At 32.5% G+C, this 24,789-nt stretch overlaps 1 protein-coding gene across 5 annotated transcripts in view; it reads left to right on the top strand.

Annotated features, from left to right (window-relative positions):
- The window catches only part of GLS (glutaminase), an 86,781-nt gene that overhangs the window by 12,494 nt on the left and 49,498 nt on the right, over nt 1-24,789 (top strand). For 3 of the 5 annotated variants that reach the window (XM_065930938.1, XM_065930939.1, XM_065930940.1), the window contains exons 2-9: nt 855-951; nt 1,306-1,427; nt 6,020-6,149; nt 7,115-7,194; nt 10,390-10,553; nt 14,335-14,393; nt 22,000-22,032; nt 22,118-22,176. In XM_065930938.1, the coding sequence (XP_065787010.1) occupies nt 855-951; nt 1,306-1,427; nt 6,020-6,149; nt 7,115-7,194; nt 10,390-10,553; nt 14,335-14,393; nt 22,000-22,032; nt 22,118-22,176 (744 nt within the window). Of the gene's footprint in view, nt 1-854; nt 952-1,305; nt 1,428-6,019; nt 6,150-7,114; nt 7,195-10,389; nt 10,554-14,334; nt 14,394-17,254; nt 17,420-20,565; nt 20,616-21,163; nt 21,198-21,999; nt 22,033-22,117; nt 22,177-24,789 lie in introns of those variants that run through there. The other 2 variants (XM_065930941.1, XM_065930942.1) reach the window with 2 other exon arrangements.

Here is a 24,789-nt window from a genome sequence, read left to right as displayed (position 1 = left end):
TATTAAATGTGTAAGTCAACTGATTCTCACAAGAACCCTGTCAGGTAGGCCTTGTTATCACCCTTTCTCAAATGAGGAGACTGAATCACAAAAAAGTTAATTAATTTACCCAAGGTGACTCAACTAGTAAATATTATAGTCAGGACTTGAGAACTTGTGCACTAATCTTTTCTTAATTACTCTCTCCCTCAGATTTTACAATCAGGTTAATTATTTGAACTATATATAACTTTATAACAAATATATGACTATAATATATGTGTTATATTCAAGGACTCCCTCATAACTCAGTCGGTAACAAATCTGCCTGCAATGCAGGAGACCTGGGTTCACTTCCTGGGTCGGGAAGATCCCTGGAAAAGGAAATGACACACCGCTCCAGTGTTCTTGCCTGGGAAATCCTATGGACAGAGGAGCCTGGCAGGCTGTGGTACATAGAGTCGCAAAGAGTCGGACACAACTTAGCGACTAAACCACAACCATGTTTTACATAGGTATAATCATCCTATAAAAAAGCAATAACAATAGAATGAAATATTGACTCTTACCTGAACATTTTCTAGGCTCATAGTTAGTATTGGGTGATTGTATTAGGCTGTACAGTAAGAAATCGTCATAACAGATGATTTAGGATTACAAGATGCCTGTGTAAATTAATGAACATGTTTTAAACGTGCTTCTCAGTGTGGTTTCAGTAATACTGTTTGATTTTTGTAAATCAGCATTTATTAATATGATAGTAGGTCTTGAATCGATCGACTGTAGTCTGCTTCATTATTTTAAAATGGATGTAGCTAAAATCTGCTTGAAAGTTCACATAAGAGCTAATTTTGTGTTCTTTTTTTCCTCTTTAGTAAAATAAAACAGGGTCTCTTACCTAGTTTGGAAGATTTGCTGTTCTATACAATTGCAGAAGGACAAGAGAAAATACCTGTCCATAAATTTATTACAGTAAGTTTTTATATTTTTCTACCCTAACTTTTTGAAAATCAGTAGTACGAATCAATATACGGTGATATCACAATGTAGTCTTAAAGTCATCTGACATGTAGATTTTGACTGACACTATTTCTCTTATTTTCAAATTTTCATCATGTTCATTTCAAGGTAATCAGTGAAAGGAAATGAAAGAAACAATGAGAAACTTGTCCAGAAAGAGGGTAATAGTGACACTAAAATGCCATGTATATATATTCAGGTCTTGGGTAGAAGTCTTTAAATACAGGAATTAAAAACTTGTAGTTGGAATAAGCATATACATTATTTGCACTATGTATTTACAGACTCTTATTTTTTTAAAAACAGGCACTCAAATCTACAGGATTGCGAACGTCTGATCCCAGGTTGAAAGAGTGTATGGATATGTTAAGATTAACTCTTCAAACAACATCAGATGGTGTCATGCTAGACAAAGATCTTTTTAAAAAGTAAAAATTTCTGCCAAACCGTTAATGGTCATTTGCTGTGCTATGTGATATTTTTTTCTTTTAAAACAAAATTGCATCTTTGAAAGCCAGTGCTTCCTGTGTAACTGAAAAAAAGAGGGGAGGGGATTTATAAACATCAATTGCTTAGAACAACTTGGTGCACATTAAAGTTCTATAATATACTGGGGCTAAGAGTATACCTTGAAACTGTTTTGAGGAAATGTAGCCATGGATGTTTCCAACTTATAATACCTGGAGGTTGCATTCAGTTTGAATGAACACAGTCTGTCCTGTTTAAATTGATCTCTAAGTTATTTGCATATCTTGCAGCCTTTCTCAGCATGATCTCTGTTTCTTTCTGCAAGTTGATTTAGATGACATCATAAAATGGAAAGGCTGCAGGCAGCCTGCATTCATTAGGGTTACGGGTCTCCATTGTCTGCTTCTCTCCTCACATCAGACATAGGCTTACTGCATAGGCTTTTGTATTTTTTTTTTTTTTTTCAGAATATCTGAAAATTTAATGCCAGCTTTGGATATTAATGCCTTGATTTGGTTGAATTCAACCAAATATTTGTTGAATTCAACCTATATTTGCCAATCTTTATTTATTTTCTTTAATGTGTTCCAACTAGTCTGATTGCTTAATAGTTTGATAGACAATAAGTTTGTCATGGAACCCAAGGAAGTATATGATATTTTACAACTAAAATTGAGTGAGAACTAAAATAAAACTGTAAACACTACTGTCAAACCTTGGCTTTTTCCTGACCATAGGCTTAGGTTGAAATAGATCTAAAGAATTCCAGCATCTACCTTGAAAGTTTATTGTATCTATGTATTTTTATATATGTTTTTATTTTATTGTCTTTTGGGAGCTAGATGATTTGTTCTAGATATCTGCTGAAGTATCCTGGAATATTAAGTCATCTGAAGGTATAAGTATTTAACTGAGATCCTCCCAAGTGTCTTGGCATACCATGAAGCAGTGAGTGCTGCCTATTTTAGATTTCTGTCTTTTCACCACATGGTTCTTGATGCTGTTAACTCTGCTCTGTCTTTTCACCACATGGTTCTTGATGCTGTTAACTCTGCTGACTTTCTAAAGTGTAGATTTTAGGTTCATGTTGGAATTGATGTTAGGAAATTTGAGTCTTCGAACCTGTTCTTTGTGAAGAGAAGGAAATAATTTCTAGTTAGCTGTATTTTTGCAGTAAGATTATGTTATTTTTAGTGTTCATGAACTCTGTGCAAAGTGCCTTCTGGGGAGTTATTTTAGTATATCTGAGAATGAAATTGTCAGATTTGATTCAAACACATGGCAGATAGGTATGTTGATTGTGGGTATGAGGAATTGCTTTGAATTCCTACATGAAAACAGTATTTTATATCTTTTCAGTACTGATTAAGGTTTTTTTGTGCTTCATAAACATACTGTTTAAATATGAAATTTTAAAAAGTAATTTAAATACACTGAGTAAACAGAAAAGCATAAAATTTTCTACTATAAGTATATTAAAAATAACAGTGTTATTTTAAACGCTAATCCAATTTAAAAAAAAAAACCTGACAATTGTAATATAGGCAGTTCCCAACTTGACAGATGCTTAGTGGTCTATGTGAGCGAGCAGTGGAAAAGTTTATGTCTATAGGCATATAATTTCTCTTTTCATTCCTAGAATGAGATTCAGAACCTTTGACCGCCAGCCTTTTCAGGTCACCTGGAAAGGTGATTGCTTCAGAGAAGTGTTTTCTCTGTTTTCAAAATAAGTTTTCTAGTTACTGTTGCCAGAAATAAACTATCTGACTTTCATGCAAATGGGAAGCAGATGTTACAATGGAATTTATTTTCCCAGAGAAGTAATTTATAAAGAAAGGTGGTAAGGTTTGGTTGAAGTCAATGTGCTGACATTTTACCTAAAATACATTGTTGGTTAATATATATATTCAGCCTTTGAGAGTAATCTGAGAAGCATGTAAAACTTTTCTTTAAATGGGAAAATGAGTTCTAAGCATACTTTTGGGGGCATAGTCTGTTTGAAAGTTGCAGACTGCCTGTACCTGTCTAGATACTCAGTTGTTTTTAATGCTAATAGTCTTGGTAGAAGTAGAAAATTTGTGTTGAAAAGGAATACCTTATTTATTCATTTTAGCCATGGAAATATTAGAAGTATTATCATGTGTGATCATAGTTTTTTTAATCATCTTGTTTTGGAGGAAATGAGAGCTAGTCTTTGTATTTATTTGATTTTTCTTTGAAAATTCTTATCCACTTTGTTATTTTACTAGTGAAAAATTATATTTGAAATATTCTATAAAAAACTGATGTGCATAACAGTTGTTAATCATAAACATTTAAGTTAAGAGGGAAAGTAAAATTATTTTTACCAGTTTACGGATTAGAAAACTGAACAAAGAAAGCATGAGAAAGATGTGACTTGTTGAAAATCATAAAACACTTCCTCTTCATTCTACTTTGTATGACTTCCGATTTTCTAGTTAGATTCATGACATCCATATTAAAATAACTCCCAAGAAAACATTACAGATTGGAATGCTCATCATCATGCAGCTAGACACTCTTCTGATATCGCCTTGACTGACTACACTAATTCACCAGTGAAGGCTGTTAGCACGGCTTTACCAGCACCTTCTAATAGAGTAAAAAAAAAAAAAAAAAATCCCAGTTTCATTGACTATACAGTTTTTGTTTAAAACCTCCTTTTGAAAGTGCTGATTAATTTTGAGTAGGTAAATAGTAGTAAGGTTAATAATTTTTATTTGTTTGGCAGTCCTTTTATTTTCTCATGCCACAGTTCTTGAAAAAAGGAGGATGTAGATTTGATTTGATACAGTATAGCAATTTAAGTGGAGAAGGACATGGCAACCCACTCCAGTGTTCTTGCCTGGACAATCCCAGGGAGGGGGGAGCATGGTGGGCTGCCGTCTATGGTGTCTTGCAGAGTCAGACACGACTGAAGCGACTTGCCAGCAGCAGCAGCAGCGATTTAAGATCAGGAATTATAAACTTTTTTCTGCTAAGAAATGTCTTTCCTTATATATTACTTGTAACTCTCATGTACAAGTTGAATTACTGTTTGATGCATATTAAATATTAAGTCAATGACAAAACAATATCAGGTAACATTAAAACTATCATAAAATTTATTGGTTTATTGAAGTAAATATTATCTCTTGGATGTCAGTTATTTCTACATCTATAGCTTAATAATGGAAATTAGGATTATAACTTTTCCATGTTGTAATTGAAGCACATCTTTATCACTGAAAATAACCTATTTTATTTTAAATCAGTGTTTAATTTTATGTTGACCAAGTGAGTATATATTCTGGATTTTTATCAATAGTTAAAATGTGAATCTGGCTTTTAATTCTAATTTGCTGTTTCATTTAGAACATTGAATTGAGGTAGTGAGATAAAAATTTATCATTTACCATGGACTGAAAAATTGAGAGTGTCTATTCTCCAACTCTCCTTTTATAATTAGTGCATGTTATTTATTTGCAAGTTACATGGAGTTTTCTTATCTGTAAAATGGGGAAATTACCTTCTTAAAGTGTTCATCTTTTGAGGGTTAAACAGGAAAAATAGTACTTAAAGCTTAGTACTTTTTAGTCTGTTACGGGCTTAGTCTTAGTTGGTATAATGGCTTGATGCTCAAGTCTATAGTGTCTTCCTTTATCAATTAAGTGTTCTATTATTGAGCTTCTGAGACTCACTTAAGGTGAGCTTAGAATATATGGTTGGCTATTAACCTATTTATAAAACTCTTTTTTAGGGTTACCTTAATAAATTGATTTTCTAGCTTAAACCCTTTTAAAACAAAGCAGAATATTGATTCAAATTTAGATTTCATGCTTTCCCACCCACATGGTTTACCATATCATTTAAATAGTTTTTAACAGTGAAATGTTTTTATTCTACAGTGTGTTACACATCTTAACAGTGCATAGAATAATGTAAGCATTTTTGGTGATTCAAGTAATATAAAATTATTATAGTATTATATATATTTTATAAAGTTAAACATTATTTTTGCAAGCATTTAAGTAAGTATTTTATGTTAGAGACAAATCTGACTAAACAAAGTTTTTAGCTTAGAAATGCAAAATTTTCAAATGTAATTTATGGAAAATATGTTAAAATATGGAATGTTTAGTTTTTTGTGAAGTTTTTTCTTAAGGGACATATGTCTGAGGTTATTTCATGGAAAAATAAACAGGATCTCAGCTATATATTAAAGTCTGATATTTGTTAACCAGATGTCATGCTGAATGCTTATCATATCTGGTAGGTGAAAAAGTCTTGTTTTTAGATGATCTTGGTACTTAACCCGGTGGAATGCTCTGTTGTTTTCATCTTTGATGCAGTTTTTAGGCTATCTAATTTATTTCTTTTACTTGTTCAACAGCTTACAAGCAGCTACATGAAAGGGTGATTGGAGGAAAGAAAATAATTTAGAAAGTGTAATTTCTAGAATTTGTTTAAAATGTTGAATTTCTTTTATTGTTTGAGTATTCTCCTAATAGTGTTGTTATTAGCAAGTACTAATTTTTTTCATATTCCACAGATGTGTTCAAAGCAACATTGTTTTGTTGACACAAGCCTTTAGAAGAAAGTTTGTCATTCCTGACTTTATGTCTTTTACTTCCCATATCGATGAATTATATGAGAGTGCTAAAAAGCAGTCTGGAGGAAAGGTAATGTTTTTGATGTGAATATTTTCCTAAACCAATAATTGAATAAATTTAGCTAAACTTGAGGTGTAGAGACTAAAATTATGTGGTTTTGTGTTTGGCTAAGTAAGAAATTTAAGTGAAGCCACTGGATTAAGTTCTTTTAGAGTAACAGAAGTAAACAAGTTTAAATCGCTCAGTCGTGTCTGACTCTTTGCGATCTTATGGACTATAGCCCGCCAGGCTCCTACGTCCATTGGATTCTCAGGCAAGAATACTGGAGTGGGTAGCCATTTCCTTCTCCAGGGGATCTTCCTGACCCAGGGATTGAACCAGGTCTCCTGCATTGCAGGCAGATTCTTTACTGTCTGAACCACCAGGGAAGCTTAGTGCTTTTGTACTTTTTTTAAATGCTTTTAAGATATTTCAAATATTATGGGTAATTGTTACTTTCATTAAAAAGAAATCTTTTTGATTTTCAAAGGATTAAGGTGACCTTTATATTTTTAATTAATTAAAAAATAACTTCCTGGGAATTTCTGCAGGTATGATATTCTCAAATATTAAGTAAAATGTTTACAGTTTTTAAAATCCTCTACATAATATAAAGGGCTATTTTATTCTCAATATTGAAAGTTTTTAGATAATAAAACCCCATTATCATGATCCTGATTAAATAAATTTTGTTCTTTTCCCTTAAAAAGAAAATCAATTCCTAGTTCCTCTTAGACTGTGTTTTTTTCTGGGAAGAGAGAATGCAATAGAAAACAGATGGTGATGGAGACTCTGAGAGGTCACTTAGATCTCATTTGTAATTCTCAAGTCTGTTATGCCCTTAGTTTTTATGAATATTGTTATAAAAGATAGACTACAAAGCCATTGGGTACTACAAAATGTTTATTGGTGGAAGCTAAATTGAGATAAATTTTTTTGATGGAAGAGAATATTTTATATTTTATCTGTTGATTTCTTTCCACTGTTTTGGATAGGTTGCAGATTATATTCCTCAACTAGCCAAGTTCAGCCCCGATTTGTGGGGTGTATCTGTTTGTACAGTAGATGGACAGAGGTAAGTTTATTTCAAATTCATCAAAACCAGCTCTAAAACTTAAATTTGCTCACTACATAACAATGAGCATGAGGTAGAGAGGAGCGTCTTCTCTAATAGTAATTAGCCCCTTGAGATGACATAAATTCAAGAAGGCAGAGAAGTTTAAGTTTTAGTTTAATTTTAAAAAACTCAACTGAAATAATACCTTTTACTACATTTTATGAGGCATTTCAACTATGTTATTCAGAGTTATAGTCTTGTTATTTGAATGTTTATTATTCAAGGAACTATAGTTACAGATTTGCTTAGGAAAAGTAGATTTGGCAAAATATGAAATTACTCTCTAATGAACTGACCACTAACAGAATTAGTTCACCTTTCTTTGCTTAACATTGGTTACCCATACTGTCATTATTTTTGTTCCTCTTGCTGCTGATATGATTAGCATGGTAGTTAGACAATATAATGTAGTATATAGTCTCTTGCCCATCAGTTCAGTTCAGTCGCTCAGTCGCATCCGACTTTGCAACCCAATGAATCACAGCACGCCAGGCCTCCCTGTCCATCACCAGTTCCCAGAGTTTACCCAAACCCATGTCCATCTAGTCGGTGATGCCATCCAACCATCTCATCCTTTATCGTCCCTTTCTTCTCCTGCCCCCAATCTGTCCCAGCATCAGGGTCTTTTCCAATGAGTCAACTCTTTGCATGAGGTGGCCAAAGTACTGGGGTTTCAGCTTCAGCATCAGTCCTTCCAATGAACACCCAGGACTGATCTCCTTTAGGATGGACTGGTTGGATCTCCTTGCAGTCCAAGGGACTCTCAAGAGTCTTCTCCAACCCCACAGTTCAAAAGTATCAATTCTTCGACACTTAGCTTTCTTTATAGTCCAACTCTCACACCCATACATGACTGCTGGAAAATCCTCAGCCTTGACCAGACGGACCTTTGTTGGCAAAGTAATGTCTCTGCTTTTTAATATGCTATCTAGGTTGATGATAATTTTCCTTCCAAGGAGTAAGCATCTTTTAATTTCATGGCTGCAATCACCATCTGCCTGTCAGTCATTTGCAAAAGATGCAGGATTTCATGAAGCCTATGAAAGTTGATTTTCAGGATGTAATCACACTGCAGGCATAACCACTGACATCTGAGGATCCAGCAGATTTATAAAAAGGATAAAAATATGGGGGCACCTCAGAGAGAGTAATTGGATAACAAGTCGATCAAGAGAGGCCCTTGGAAAAATGAACAAAGTTCTGAAATATTTTTTAAAAAATGACCTTTTTATTATGCTGTAAGTCAGACATAAATATTTCTTATGTTGCAGTTTGGTCTTATCAGAAAAATTATGCCAAAAAAAGAAAAATTGTGTTTTTTTACTCATTTGAAGACTTTAGCTCAGAAATAAAATCATTCTGGTTTTTGTTTGCTTTTTACTAAGGTAATTATTTCTTTTTACATTAAAATATAACTTACATAAAATGAGATAAACAACTCCTTGGTGTATACAGCTTAATGAATTTATATTAGATAATTTTATCCTAAATTTTCTTAAAACTACAAATCATTTAGATAAAATTGCAAATCATAATGTCCCAATTAAAGCTTTTATATGTCTCAAGTGCCTTCATTCTAAGTGATACTTTTAATTTTTTTACTACTTAATCTTCCTCAAGTATTTACATTTTTTTAAAAAAATGTGATTTAGTTCATTCATACTTAACGATAAGGAATCTGAGGCCCAGAATTTGTATAAAACTGGCAGAGGTGAAACTAGCACCTAGGTCTCTAAACTTCTAGTCCATTATTCTCAACATTATGACAGACTTTTATCCTCATCTGGGCCTGTGAAATGTGTTAAACACTCATGTGTTGTATTAAATGTTGGGTGCTGTGAACAGACACAAATTCATGAGAAACATGGCTTATCCTATGAAATAAGTTCCAGTAGGTAGTGTTATTCCTATTTTCTTGTATTTGGAAGAAATGGTTTTATCATGTAGTAGAAATTTTTATATTTGGAGGAAATTATTATTAGCTAATTCTCATGCATGTCTTTTTTCTTCTTAAACATATTTTGTGTATAGAGGTGATTCTTCTAGCTTAGCCTTCTTATCTAGAGAAATTTTGGAACTTGACTTTGGATTAGATCATAGGTGTTTTTCAATCCAAAGATAGTAAGACAGGCTTTTGTCAGGTAATAGAATCATTGCCAAGTTGAAGTTATAGGCTGAATTACAAGTTATTCATAAATTTGATAAGAAAATATTATATATTATTATAAAAATTATTGTTTTATAAAAATATTATATTCTTTATATTTATTTATATATATATTTAAATATATATACATGTTTACTTATAGTCCATCATATACTTAGAAGTGAGGTGTCCCTCTGATGAGTCCATTGACTTCTGATTATCCAGGGGTAGTTGTTATAGTGCTCAGTTTCACTATGAATAAGTTCCACTAGAATGAATGTGTGCCTTTATTGTATTGGCTCACTGATTGGGGCACCTGGGATACTTTAGCAAATTAAACAGAGATCGCAGCTCTTGAGGTCAGTCACAGATTTTTCATTTTCAAACCTGTTCTTTACTTTATGTGCATCCTAGCAGTTTGATAACATAAAAAGCTTTCTTTTTGTTCCGTTGTTTATCTCCATGGTGATAATGATTGCCTTTAGTGCCATCTCTTTCAAGTTTATAAAACTGGATGCTGTTTGTTTTAATGGGGCTGGAAATTATGAATAGATATGGTTCACAAGAAGAGGCATTTTTAGAGAGGGACTCAGAGAATGATACTGAATAAACTGAGCCCCATTTAAAAGCCACAGTTTAGCCTTGATTAAAGCTATGAGTAAAAAAAAAAAATGATGAGTAATTTCTAAAAGCACTAGTTCATTTTATGTGTTAGAATACAGATATAAGTAACGAGGGTCATACGCGCTTGTCCTCAGGGGCAGTTTTTCACATTACTTATTATGTAATAATTTTGAGCCAGTCTCTTATCTGAGTACTTGTAAACTTTTGCATTTTTTAAATAAACATATTTATTCTTACTTATTCTTTAATGTCCAAGTAAACTTGTAGTTGAACTATGGGAAAGCTGTTGTAAATTAGAATTAGCATGTGAATAACAGCTGCAGTTATTGTTACATTTCTTTCCCAATTGATCTAAATTATTTTATAAATCTGCTTTTAAATAGGCATTCTGTTGGAGACACCAAAGTTCCATTTTGTCTTCAGTCCTGTGTAAAACCTTTGAAATATGCCATTGCTGTTAATGACCTTGGAACAGAATATGTGCATCGATACGTTGGGAAAGAGCCAAGTGGATTAAGGTTCAACAAACTGTTTTTAAATGAAGATGGTAAGAATTATATAAAAGTTACTTGGAAAAAGAAATATCTCATTTTCCTGTGTAAATCTAAGCAGTTTTTTTTTTTTGAAGAAAAAAATTTGAAACATTCATACTTTTTCATTTGTCATGAAACTCCTTTGAAACCTGTAGAGATAGTTTAATCACTTACTTTAAAAAATAGTTTTTTTAGCCATTTTTATACCACTGGAAGGTGAGGTAGAGAAAAGATAAGGGCAGAAAGTAAGACTTTTCACTGTATATCTTTCACTGTATATCCCCTGTATATCATAGGGGAATATCTTACAAAATCTCATAGTGTTTGGAATTTGTTGGTTAGCATTGAAACTAAATGATACTGGTTATCAAAAATATCACTTTTGGTTATCAATATCAATGTTATCAGTATTAGTTATCATTGAAGCTAAATGATGGCTACATGCACGCTTGTATTCTTTTCTTTCTACTTTTGTATATTGTATATGTTTGAAAACTTCCATAATAAAAAGCTTCTATGGTGGCCTTTGTTGAGGTGTTTTTGCTTTTTCTCTTCCATAACATTTAGTATATGAAAGAAATATCTTGTTTTAAATAGTTGTATAACTAACAAGTCTTAATACTTTACAGGAATCCAAAGAAAAGATGATGACAAAAGTACATAGTACTTTGATCTGATAGAGATTTTAAATCTAAACACCAACATACAGATTGGTTTCTATTTTTTAGTCTTTTGTGGATATGCTAGGTTCCTCATGTGCTGAGTTAAAATAGAATTGAAGAAATCAAAAGTAAAGGAACTCAGTGATTGAAACCACTCTTGTATTTTTTCTTTATGCTGGATGAAAAATGAGTATATGCCATATACTCATTGTTTTATTAATTTTTTAAGTGAAGTTACAACTGGTATTTTCTTATGCTTCTTTTTCTATTTGTTTTGAGGGCAGTTGCATTTTCTTTTTTATTTTACCATAATCTTTTCATTCTGTGGCTTCCCTTGTGGCTCAGCTGGTAAAGACTCCACCTGCAGTGTGGGAGACCTGGGTTTGATCCCTGAGTTGGGAAGATCCCCTGGAGAAGTTTCTGAAAGTTTACCCACTCCAATATTCTGGCCTAGAGAATTCCATGGACTGTATAGTCCATGGGGTTGCAAAGAATTGGACACAACTGAGCAATTTTTACTTTCAACCTCCTAGAGCCCTAGAGATTGAACCTGATAATATCAAAAGTGAAAGGACAGATACTTGAATATATACAAATACAAGTATAAACTAATTTAGCACAGCCTGATTTCTGTGTTTTGCTTTCTGTCTGCATGTGGTTTTATATTTATATTTCTGTCTGCATGTGGTCCATATATTCAGATGGATATAATACTGGAAATTTTTTGTTTTTTGGCTTCCCTTTGGCTGTGTACTGTTTTTCTGTGACAATCATTCTCATTTGGTGTGACCTCAAAGAAAGCAGACTTCTCTTAGCGTAATTTGAAATAGGTGAAATCCTGATTGTACTACTTATACAGTATTCCTGTGCTAAGTTTTATTTTAACTTCTGTAACTTGTCATTCAGTTCAGTTCAGTCGCTCAGTCATGTCCAACTCTTTGAGACCCCATGAATTGCAGCACGCCAGGCCTTCTTGTCCATCACCAGCTCCCAGAGTTTATCCAGACTCATGTCCATTGAGTTAGTGATGCCATCCAACCATCTCATCATCTGTTGTCCCCTTCTCCTGCCCCCGATCTTTCCCAGCATCAGGGTCTTTTCAAATGAGTCAGCCCTTCGCATCAGGTGGCCAAAGTATTGGGAGTTTCAGCTTCAGTCCTTCCAGTGAACACCAAGGACTGATCTCTGTTAGGATGGACTGGTTGGATCTCCTTCAGTCCAAGGGACTCTCAAGAGTCTTCTCCAAAACCACAGTTCAAAAGCATCAATTCTTCGGTGCTCAGCTTTCTTTATAGTCCAGCTCTCACATCCGTACATGACTACTAGAAAACTTGTCATTATCATAACCCAAAATGTTAAAGCAGAGCTAGCTACTAAATCACATTGTTGATCTTATATTGAGGAGAATGATGTACTGTTAAGTTACCCAATTTTTTGTCATTATTGTTTTTTAATTATACGTTTTAAAGTTTTATTGCAATATAATTCACCTACCACATAATTTACTCATTCAAAATGTACTATTTAATGACTTTTAGTATATTCATAGAGTTGTACAACCATGACCACAACCAATTGTGGGATGCTTGTCACCCCAACTGATACCCTGTGCCCATTAGTAGTCAATCTCTTTCTCTTCTGTGCCTAGAAACTAGTAATCTACTTGCTGTCTTTATGGGTTTGCCTATTCTGTACGTTCTACTTACATGGAATCATTATATTTGGTGTTTTATGGCTGGCATATTTTACTTTTTTTAGCATATGTTTTTAAGGTGCTTTCATGTTGGGCATATGTCAGTACTTCATTTTTAATTGCTAAATAATATTCCATTATATGGATAATAATAACATATTTTGTTTACCCATTCATCATTTGGCAGGAAGCTTGAGTTGTGGGTTATTTTTCAGTTTTTTAAATTATTACCAGTAATACTGCTGAGAACATTTGTGTACACATAAGTTTTTATTTTTCTGGGTTATATACTGAAACTGGAATTCCTGGGTCATACGGAACTCAACAGTTGAAGAATTTCCTTGTTTAGCTCTAGACTCATCTCACAGAAGATAACTTGCATAAAATTCAAGGAGACAAATAATGTAGAAATAACTTGTGAACTCTGCTAGATTTGTTAAGTTAGGTAGGAACTTGTTCCCAAAGAAGTTAGTTACTACCATAAACAGATTAGGAATTATGCTTTCAAATAAATGTTTCCAGTGTCCCTGTTTGGCATTTGTGTTGTACTGTAAATGACAATATAATCAGCTGAGACTTTGAAATTCTCTTTGTTGGAAGAATTAGAAGAGGTAGGATTTTGGATGGACTTAAATTTTAAGTAATTTTTAATTATACAAAATACATCCTTATTGTCAGGAAATATAGAAAACATGGACAATACAACTTAAATACCCTGTAATCTTTTTATCCTATGTGTATTACTTGTTTGTGTTTTCTTTTTCTGCATATGTTTGTGGAGAAGAAAATGGTACCCCACTCCAGTATTCTTACCTGGAGGATCCCCATGGACAGAGGAGCCTAGTGGGCTGCAGTTCATGGGGTCGCAAAGAGTTGGGACATGACTGAGTGACTGAGAATGTACATATATCTATATACATAAACAAGAAAGTAAAATACTTTCTAAAAGGAAAATTGGGTCCACACTAGATATGCTTTTTCCAAGGTAATTTTTAATAGTAATACTATTTGATTGCTTAGTGATGTGCCAAAACATTTCATGTATTTTAATTCATTCAAGTCCTTTGAATTGCTGAGGTATTGGTGCTGTTTAGAGATGGGAGAAATGAGGCACAGTGAAATTCAGTTACTTGCCCAGGATCAAATAGCTAGTAAATGGCGTAGTTAGGAAATTTGAATGTGCTCTACCACTAATCACTGTCTTTCTGTATCTGAATCTTTGTTTGCCTATATAATTACAGTAGCCTCTGAGAAGTATATTATTGGTTTGATGTGTAAAGACTTAATTGGATTCCTCCACTTTCTACCTCCCACCCCCAAAAAGAATTGTAACAGTGGCTTATATAAAGAAAATAGATGTATGTTCATGGGAAGTAACTGTGCATCTCAGAAAGTGGTATCAGCTACTTAACATAATTCTGTTACTTTTATATTTTTCAGATAAACCACACAATCCTATGGTAAATGCTGGAGCAATTGTTGTGACTTCATTAATAAAGGTAAACTGTTGATGTTTTAATCTAGTAATATTTTTAAATACTAAGGCATAAATATGAACCTTATGTAGACTGAAAAGTTTTCTTCTGGTGTTACGTTAATCTTATGGTATAAGGTTAGAATTTTTATTTATTTCAAAATAAATGATGTAAGTTCAAGGGCAAAATTAAAAACAGATGACTCATAAATTCTAACACTTACTCTTGACGTGAAGATCTGGCAGAAATTCAAAAATTCAAAAAGAAGTTTCTGTTGAGCAGTAGTCACAGTTTTTCTTCTTAAAGTTTTAATATTTTTTTCTTTCTGGCTCTTCTAGAATGAACAGATGTAAACAGAATTAACAGCATGTTACTGTCTGATGTTTGTCATCAGCATATGTAGGGACAAATGTTCTGGTACTTTGTATTAAAGACAAAGTACATTTACCCTTGAATATTCTCAAGTCCTTGACTTTCAAGAACTGTAATCACAATTTTCATTTGAACTTGTTTCATTTGTTTTACTTGAATCGTAAACAAGACTTATTCCAATTATTAAGTTATTTTATTTTTCCTACTCTTTGGTTTATTTACACTGTATGTTTTCTTGTTAAGTGTCTAGTTTGCCTTAATAATTGGAAATACTAGTGATGTATTGAAATAAGTATTTGAAAATGGTTCTATTCTGTGATACTGCTTAGGTTTTTAATTTATAAGTTTCATTTATATTCAATTATGTTTCATTTGTGTTTGCAACATTTATATACTTTCTTCAGTAAATCTGTGCATATCCCATGATTGAAGTTTACATAGCTCTATGGCTTTGTAGATGCATTTCTGCGGATGAGATACCTTGGTTACTCAAGGAATGTTTGAATATAAATTATACCCTTGGCCAAATTAATAAAATCTCATCTAGTTTGTATGCTATAAATTCTCTTAACTCTCATGAATTTATTGTTGTTGGTCATGAGGAAAAGCTGTTAAAATAGAAGAGTAGTATCTTAAGAATGTATAGGTTGTTATTTTGGAGCAAATGCTTCATAAGTACTGGTCACTTAATCCTTGTAACTCTAGTGATGTAGATATTATAGCCAAGTATTATTTTTTAATGTAAGTAATTTTAGGCTATGAAAATTTTCAGTTTTCCTGTTATAACCTGTAGTTATTTGTTGTTATTTAATATAAGAGAAGAGTTGTCAGTTTGATATCAAAGAAACTACTTGTTTATTATAAAAAGTTGAGTATATGATAGGCATAGTCACGCCTTCAGGTAGCTTACAGTACAATGTGAGGTATATATCAGTAAATGGACCCTTACAATGAAATACTACAGTGAGAGAAAAGTTTCATTAATAATTGTTCAGATTTGAACATGTAGCTTAAATTAGAAGTAAGGAAAGTTATGATAATAAAAGTATGCATTAGTGCTTGATGAGAAAACCACTAGAATGGTTCTAACCCTTTTTTGGGTCTTCCCCAAAAAATGTTCACATACCATGATTTTATATGAACTGTAGGGAGTTCACAGACCCATTGAAGCTAACCCATGGATCTCAGTTTAAGAACTTTTACACTGGAGAGAGATTAACATACCACACCAATAGTATTTTCAAGAAAGGGCATATGTAAATGATTACTAGCAGTCTTGCTTAACTGTATGCAGTTAAACATCTTTTGTTTAATGATTCGTGGGCTTAATATACTACATTGAAATACTGCATGTGAGAAATGCATGTCTGGTCATACCACATCATTACTTTATAAGTTCCACTTACCATGTTCAATCACACACCATAAATTATATATTGAGCCACATTAATATAAGTACTGAGAAACAGTTAAAAAAACACACATACACAGCATAAATGTGGTTGTATTTAACTGTGCATTTAACTGAGTCATCTTGTCTTTACAAATTTGATCAGAAATTTTACATTTAGAAATATTTACTGACAAAGTTGGAAATGAAGCTTTGGGATATGGTTCATATTTAAGGTCACTTTCTTTGAATTTTTTGTTTTATTTTTAGATGGTGTTTCACAAGTTTTATGTGTGTGTTTTTTTTTTTTTTTTTTTAATGAAGTTCATCTAAATCTTGGAGGGGTAAGCTTGACATACCTCTGTGTAAAATTGTCCCAGAATATAATACTTTTCTTGGACTCTTTTTTTAAAGCAGAATTCAAAACTTTTATAAACACCTACCGATGATTTCTACAGATTATATGATCACATAATATTTATGAATTGGTAGTTGAAGCTGAAGTAATAAAACCATAGTTGAAGGGGTTTTCAAGCTCAGCCCTCTTACTCTATAAATAGGTAAAATGAGGAAACAGACTGAATAGGTTCTAACAATAGTGGTCTTGGCTTGAGCTAAATCTGATTTTCTGTTTGCTGTTCATTCAAATTCACTCTGCCATTTTTAATGTAAATGTTTGCTGTTTTCTTGATGACATCTTCATCTTTACCTAGCATAGTTAGATTGTCTAAAAAGTTGAGAAATATTATTTTCCTTATTTCACTTATACAGAAGGTACCAGTTTATTGAATTAGAAGTCAGTCTCACTTTTAGTGCGTATATATGGTCATTCTTTAGACATTAGTCAGTGCTTGTTATCTATAAGGAAGTAGGCCTCTTATCAAGGAGCTTACACTTTGAAGTGTGGCTCTTATACCGTGGCTACTCAATGTGAATTCTGTGTTTTAACTGATGACCTTAAGGTTATTTTTTTTTTTTTAATTCAAGACTTTATTATGGTGCTATTAAAATATTTTCTTCATGTTATCCCCCTCCTCCCAAACTCATAAATTAGTAGAGTCTTTAGTAAGACTCTTTATTTCATAATTTTGTAGTATTGATATTTTTTCCTTGTAGGATTGGTGGTGATCCTCAGGAAATGGGGGAAGAGGCAGAGCAGATGTTCAAAAGGATTAGCAGATTGTGGAAAAAAGGAGGATTTGGACAGAAGGAACCTGTTGCATAAATTCTTAACTACTAAACTTGTAGGAAAACTCCAATATTTAAAATTTTAAACAAAGCTATATAGGTAAATACCTTCATAAAAGAAAATGTCATTTTTGTACTTAAAATGCACATAATTTAAAAAACCATGAAGGTACTAACCTCTTTCTCTCTGTGGTAGCTGCTAAACTTAAAGGAATACTTTTTGATACAGTTTGTTACATTTGATGATGATGATAATGTGGTTGTTTGAGTTAAAGGAAACAGTAAAAATAGATTTGAAAGCACAGTTGTTCTGAATGAAACAGCAGTATCCTTACATTATTTTTTAATCTCAGTTTTCAGTTTAAAAGTTAAGATCTTACGATAATTTGAAGGCTGGGTGGGAAAATTAGAGCTACTTATTAAAATTATCACACTTCTGCTTTTTTATTTTAAAGGTAAAGAGTAAATTGCATTGTCTTATATGTTTGTACCTCAGGTCTATTGGTAGTTTCTGGTTTTTGTCATTTGAATAACTTGATTTCTCTTTTTTTTTTAAGTCCAAAGTATTTTTGAGTTTAAAATTTTGGAGGTTTTCACCTGTCTTAAAAAAAAAAAAAATCATACTCCATAAAAAATCAAGGCAAATTTAATTAGTATGTATCAAATGTTCAGTTTGGTCATGTTGACTATCACTTGTTACACGGGAGGCAGTTTGTGACTCTGGGGTGCAATGGATGATGCCTTGAACTTGGTAACATTAATAAGAAAGGATTGTGATTGGCTTATATTTACTTCATGTTTATATCAATAGATGTGCTTGGGGTTTCTTTTTTCCTTAAATAATGGCTGGTAATTGGTGTCAATAGAATTCACTTTTCTGTTACTTTATTTTTAGGTTTAATCTATGGAAGTACTAGATTTAGAACAGTATTTTTTACATGTAATAATCTATATTAATCCTCCACCTATTATTTAGCTTTAAAGCATTTTCTTTGGCTAGATTAAGCTAAGTGTTTCATAAAAATCATTTTTTAGTTACCTTTTTGCCTTTTTCTTCTATGTCTTTCTTCCTTTTTGATTTAATTTTCAATTGGCTTCTATAGCTCCATACTTTATGAATGAATCACATGATTTACAAAATTGTGATTAAGGTGTTGACTTTAAATGAGTAATATTAAATTTACTGGCACATGTCCCTGTTTTTAGTGATATTTCACCTGTGTTGTGATGTATAGTACATGATTCGGTTCATGAGTATATTGCAAAAACAGGTTATAAAACTACTCCAATGTATTTATATTAGCTCTTTTAATAGCCAGTGTTTAAAACTCTTTATCAAATTTTAATGGCCAGTGTTAAAACTTCTTTATTAAATTTTTATTCATAAAAGTTTTCCTCAATGGAATGTAAATTCTTTAACTTGATAGGAACATTTATCAAAAAATTTTCTGACCTCAGGGTCTGATTACTAATCTTTTCAAACATAAACCACATGGCTTGCTTTTTAAAAGTCATGTGGTAAATGGATTAGATGTTTTGGTAAATGTATTTTGTCCAACATATCTTTTTTATATTTTCCTACTATATATAATATAAAGTACTTTACTTCTAAGATTAAAATAATATATCTAATAATGCTTGTACAGTGACTTAACACCGAAATAAACACATCCCTGGGCATGGGAATATTTTTCCAAGATATAAAGGGGCATTGATAATTTTAAAACTATCAGTTTCCAAGTCTGTTTCCTTTTGTGCCTTTTCTTAAAATTAATCTGTCTTTGGTCCAGTTTTCCCCACATTTTCCAAAAGAAAGCATACTTCTCATGTCCCAAATTTTACTGTGGTGCACTGCTTCAGGTTGTAAAAACTTCTTGGGCACCATCAGAAGAGAACATTTTGAAAGACTAGTTATGGTATTGATGATGTGAATTACTGTAATCACTATAATGCCTGGGAACAAATCTTATATACCAGGTTGTTTCCAGTGTTTTGGTTTCAGCAAAAGGGAAGAGGATCTGATCAAGTTATTAAGTGTAATTTTTGAAGATATATTGTACTGTGTGACCTTTGTGTGTAATGAGATAAATGTGCAGAGTATTGAGTGACATTGTTATAACAAAACCTTTCTGATTTCCATCTACTCATCTGTTGTCAGCAAGATTTCTCAACTTTTACATCTGCAAAAATTCAAAATAAAAGAATTAAACTTCTTATTCTACCAATTAAAAAATATCAGTTATTATTTTAAAAATATTCTAAAGGAAGTTTTATAATTATTGTGGGGAATAATCAACAAATAAACATTTTTCCTTTAACTTTATATGAAGAATTTCAAGTGTAACACAAAATAAACAGTAGTATTACCAGCCCCCATCCACCCATTCCTGGCTTCAATTATCATAACATTTGTTCCTTTACCCCACTGTACCCCACTACTGGAAAAATGATTTTTTTTTTAAAATAGTTGTTTTGCTTTGGCAGGATGGTACAGGGGTAGGATTTACTCTAGGTTATTTGGTATGTGTATGTGTGTTTTTTTTTTCTAACAACTGTGCAGATTTTCATTCTGTAAAATTTTTTAAATTAGAATGATATGACATAAAGATTACTAGATTCTACATATCCCTGGGGTACATGAAACCTTTACAAGAGATGACAGGGGCAAATACATCTTATCAGCTTAAATGGTATTTCTAGGTAAATAATAAAAAGAAACATTAATCAAGTACTTTTATGATTAAATGGGGAAGTTTTGAGTAGAGATTTTCTTGAGTCAGCACAATCATTCAGATATTTTGCCTATTTACATAATCTGCCAGAACATTTCAGATAGTTTACACAAAATCTTATGTGATGTTAGACATTGACAAATATCAGTTGTTTCTTAAAAATATTAGTTGTTTCTGAAAAATAGCATAGAAGTAAAACCTAATTGTACATTAATTTAGTAAGCTGCAATGTAGATCAAGAACGTGACTATAGTCAAGAGTTGAGACAGTTTTTGTTATTTAGTTTTTTAAAAAAATTAAACATGACAGCTAAACAAAGAAAGTACAGTTTAGATCAGAGAATGAAAGTTCAATATAATTTGTTTATTTTACATTGATTAATTGTATAACCAGTAATTATCCATGTGACATCCCAATGCAAATGCTGACAATTTTTTCCAAAAGAGTTGTTTTTTGTGCTTTCTCAAAGGTTGAAAAGGTTTTTGTGGTTTAAATGTTGTTACATATTTTACAGCATTAGGATCTATGGAATATTTTGACAACTGCAACAGTTCAATGAAGTTGGTAATTTCTTCTTTTAATTATTTTTCATTGAACAGCTTTGGAGTTACATTTCTACATTTTGATTTCTGGTGTATTATAAAGAAAGAAAACTTATAATATGTCAAAGGACACTTTAGAGGAAATACATAGATAGTGATTACAGTATGGCTGTAACTATATTATCCTTAACTTGTTTAAGCTTTGTTAATTCCCGATTTTGAAGAAATAGTGTGGTGGTCTTTCCAGCTACTGATTTGTATATGTGATTGCACATTCTTTCTCAAATAAGTTGATTTGTTAAGTTTTCAGATTATCAGCCACATCCTAATCCACTTGTACAGTGGAGAATGACCCTGGCTTTATTCAATTAAATAATACTCTGGTACTTCCCCCATCCCCTTGTAATAAAACTTTAAATTTATTGTTTTGGGTTTTTTTGATGGCAAAGTTAAAATTTTCCAGTTTTCAAATTTTAGTTGTCAAATTACTTCATTTTAAACTTGTTTTAAAAATTAGAGATGTATTGTTTCTTTTGGGTGCATATCACCAATTAATACGTTTGATTTCAGATCTACAACTTACTGCTTTGTAAACTTCGCCGAGGTAAAATGAAACCATTTGGCTACTTGAACTGACCTACGTTACCTAGTTTTTTCCTATTGACATTTGCAGTAACAGCTAACTTGTCAGAAATAGAAGTGGTGAAACAATACATCCTCCATTCTCTGATTGGCATAATGCTAAATACAAATGTAGCTAATTTTTTTAGACTATGAAATACATTTTTTTAGTTCAAATATTGCTATAACAAGTAAGATATTAAAGGTAGAATCTCTCTACATTAGTAAAGTGTATCCAGAATGTATACATATACTAGAGTTGTAAGAGATTAGTTTTGCAACATAACTTATTTTCTAACTCTAATACTGGCTTAAGGTTTAAGAAATACAAGTATTTCTACTTATATTTTAGAAATATAAGTAGGTTGTTCTTAATTGAAAACCATAATATTTATGCTTAATTCTTTGCTAAGGGTAAAAACTTTTAAGTTTTTTTTTAATGTGAAATCAAATAATAATGTATATTCTAGCAGATTATGGTGTTATGAAAGATAAGGGAATTTGAGGAACTTGTATTTAAAATTCTGTAACTTTGGGTTGGGAAGTTATACTTAAAGCATTCCCTTTGTAATTCAGATCCATTCTCAACATGCGGGTGTTAATGTAGGGACATGTGAAAAAAAGTTTTTATAGATATTACATTATGAGTATTTCCTAGATTTAAAAGTACTAATGCACAGTATATTAATTATAATGATAGCAGTTTGGAATTTTTAATATAATAATCACTTAAGGCTTAACTGTGATGGAGTCTATATTAACATTTATGTCTCATTTCTTTGCAGCAAGGAGTGAATAATGCTGAAAAATTTGACTATGTAAGTATAATGTAGAACTCAGTTTTCATGCTATATTCTCTGTTTTGTTTTTTGATTACTAATAGTTTCTCATTTTGGCTTATAGGTAATGCAGTTTTTGAATAAGATGGCTGGTAATGAATATGTTGGATTCAGTAATGCAACGTGAGTCTGGTTTTTGATTTAGGCTTTTGTGATAGGTTAGATATCTTGAAATTTTTAAAATCTAGGCTACGGAATTTATTTTAAATAGTCTTTTCTGACTTAATGTATATATACTTCAGCATGTTCCCTGGTAGCTCAGATGGTAAAGAATCCTCCTGCCAATGCAGGAGACATAGGAGATGTGGGTTTGATCCCTGGGTTGGGAAGATCCGCTGGAGGAGTACATGGCAACCCATTATTCTTGCCTGGAGAGTCCCATGGACAGAGGAGTCTGGCGGGCTACAGTCCATAGGTTGCAAAGAGTCAGACATGGCTCTTTGCAGCACCCATACACACATGCACATCAGTGAATAAATACTTAGAATTTGGTCATTAGAGAGAAATGCGTGATTTCTAAATCACATGAGGGAGAACACTTAATTTAACTTTAACTAGTTTTGATAAACTTCTTGTGAGAAATCATATAATTAGAAGAGCCCCTAAATTTATGTCAAGTGACTGGCACTTTCTTAATTTTTTCTTTGCCTGTAATGCTTATCTTTCCTCTTGTAATCTCTCTGTGCCTGGCTAACTTGATTCTTGCCCCAACATTTTATTTTAAAATTTAGAAATCTATAGAAAAGTTGAAACAACAAATCATGAAAATCTGAACATCTTTCACTGATATTTTCTGATCAGTATTTTGTCTCATTTGCTTTTTTCTCAGCTTGTTTCTCTCTTTAGATGAACAGTTTAAAACAAGCGTGGATCTCTTCACACACATACGTGTACATGTATATAAATATATATATATGTGAGGTAGTTTTTTTGTCTTTTTAAAATGGAACAGTCCTCCTAACCTAGACCCTTGCTTTTTAAAATTTTATTAAATGGCTTTTTTTTTTTTTGTCTTGTCAGTGGAACATAAATTAAGTTTTTCTGTGAAGGAGGACTAGATAGTAAATATGTTGTATTTGTGGGCCATATGGTCTCTGTTGCAACTACTCAGTTCTACTGCTTTAGTAGGAAAGCAAGCAATAAACACTGTGAGGATGTGTTTCAAAAAACTTCATTTATAAAAGCATGGACCAGATCTGGCCCGTTGACATTCCCCATTTTGAATAGGATTGTTTCCTAGTGATTAGACAAGGCTTAAACATTTTTGGCATGAAAATAAACTAGGTGTTGCTTTGTGTTTCAGGTTGTCTACCTTACCAACTCTATTCATCAGCTTAAGTGTCTTTCCCAGGAAGTTTTTTTATTAATCTCATCTCGCCTTTCTTCTGTGCGCTCATATTGCCATATTTTATTGAACTTATTCTATGATTCTGTCTCTTTTTGCCTCATCATTGCTATTAGATTTTCACCTCCTTAATTCCTGGATAGAGTGTCTTCCAAATCATTTCTGTATTCCTGTTATCTAGTGGATAGTAAGTACCTGATACAGTGTTTGATGAACAGAACTATGTGTTAGGCATTGTGATCATTGCTGAATATAGTTAGTCCTTTATACTATATTGATTACTTTTTCAATGTTGTATGGCAAGTCGCCAAGTATGGCAAGTTGACAGGTTCATTTCCAAGAACTTTGTCATATCCAGCATAGTTTTTCTGACCATGGAAATATTCAGATATGCAGTTAGAAGGAACTGTCTACCCCTAATCAGTAATAAGAATATCACATACAGTTCCTCTTTAAGCAGCAGCCTTCTGAACTCTTTGACGTTGAGCTCTCAAGTGTACCACGGATAAATGTGGTACTTCCCAAACTGCTCTTTTCTGTAGGGATCCCCATGTCAGTTGATATTGCCATCCTTTCTGTAGACTGTGCTAGAAATCTCGGCTTCGTACCAGACTTGACCCTGTTTTCCCTCTTCCCATTAGGTCGAAAGATTGCCCAAGTGGTATTATGTTTGATCATACCTCTCCTTCCGTTCCTATCATCACTGCCTAGTTGAGACCTCCTGTAGCTCTCATTACACTAGTCTCCTAATAAATCATTCATCCTTTCTTTTTCTCCTTTCCCAAACTGATGGCAGAATTATCCTTCTAAAATGTAGACCTGATAAGGTAACTTTTGAAAGCTTTCAAGCTTTCATTTTGTAGGCAATCAGAAGCCATTGCATTTTTTAGCATTTATCAATCTTTATAATTTGGTTTTAGTCTCCTTTGTTGGTTTGGTATTTTTCCACTCTTTTCCATGTGTTTCCCAGACACATCAGAATATTTGCATTCTTGAATGAAGTCCTGTCTTTTATAACTTTGTTCATACTGTATTATTTGCCACTGCCCAGACTCCTCAGAAATTTGTTAATCCAGCAAATGCTGTTAGGCCCATTTCATGTGTCTCTCTTAGTTAAATTTCCATAGATTCCCTCAGTTGAAATTGACTACTGTTCTGTTAGGGGAGCCAGAAGATACTAATAGTAAATTTTAATAATTGAATATTTGGTAATTTAAAAGTTAACTTCTTTAGTCACAAAATAGAAACGGCCTAGTTCATTTCAGTTCTTTTAAAGCTAGGAAAATTAATGCAGAAAGAATTATTACTTAAATGACATGCCCAAGGCCACATAGCTGACCTGTTGACAGAACTGGGATTAGAACCCAGCAGCCTTGACTCTTTCTGAGGGT

The sequence above is a fragment of the Muntiacus reevesi genome, chromosome 3, assembly GCF_963930625.1.
Source record: "Muntiacus reevesi chromosome 3, mMunRee1.1, whole genome shotgun sequence".
In the NCBI taxonomy this organism is placed as follows: domain Eukaryota; kingdom Metazoa; phylum Chordata; class Mammalia; order Artiodactyla; family Cervidae; genus Muntiacus; species Muntiacus reevesi.
Note: the sequence above shows the minus strand (reverse complement) of the source record. Positions and strands in the feature narration are given on the sequence as shown.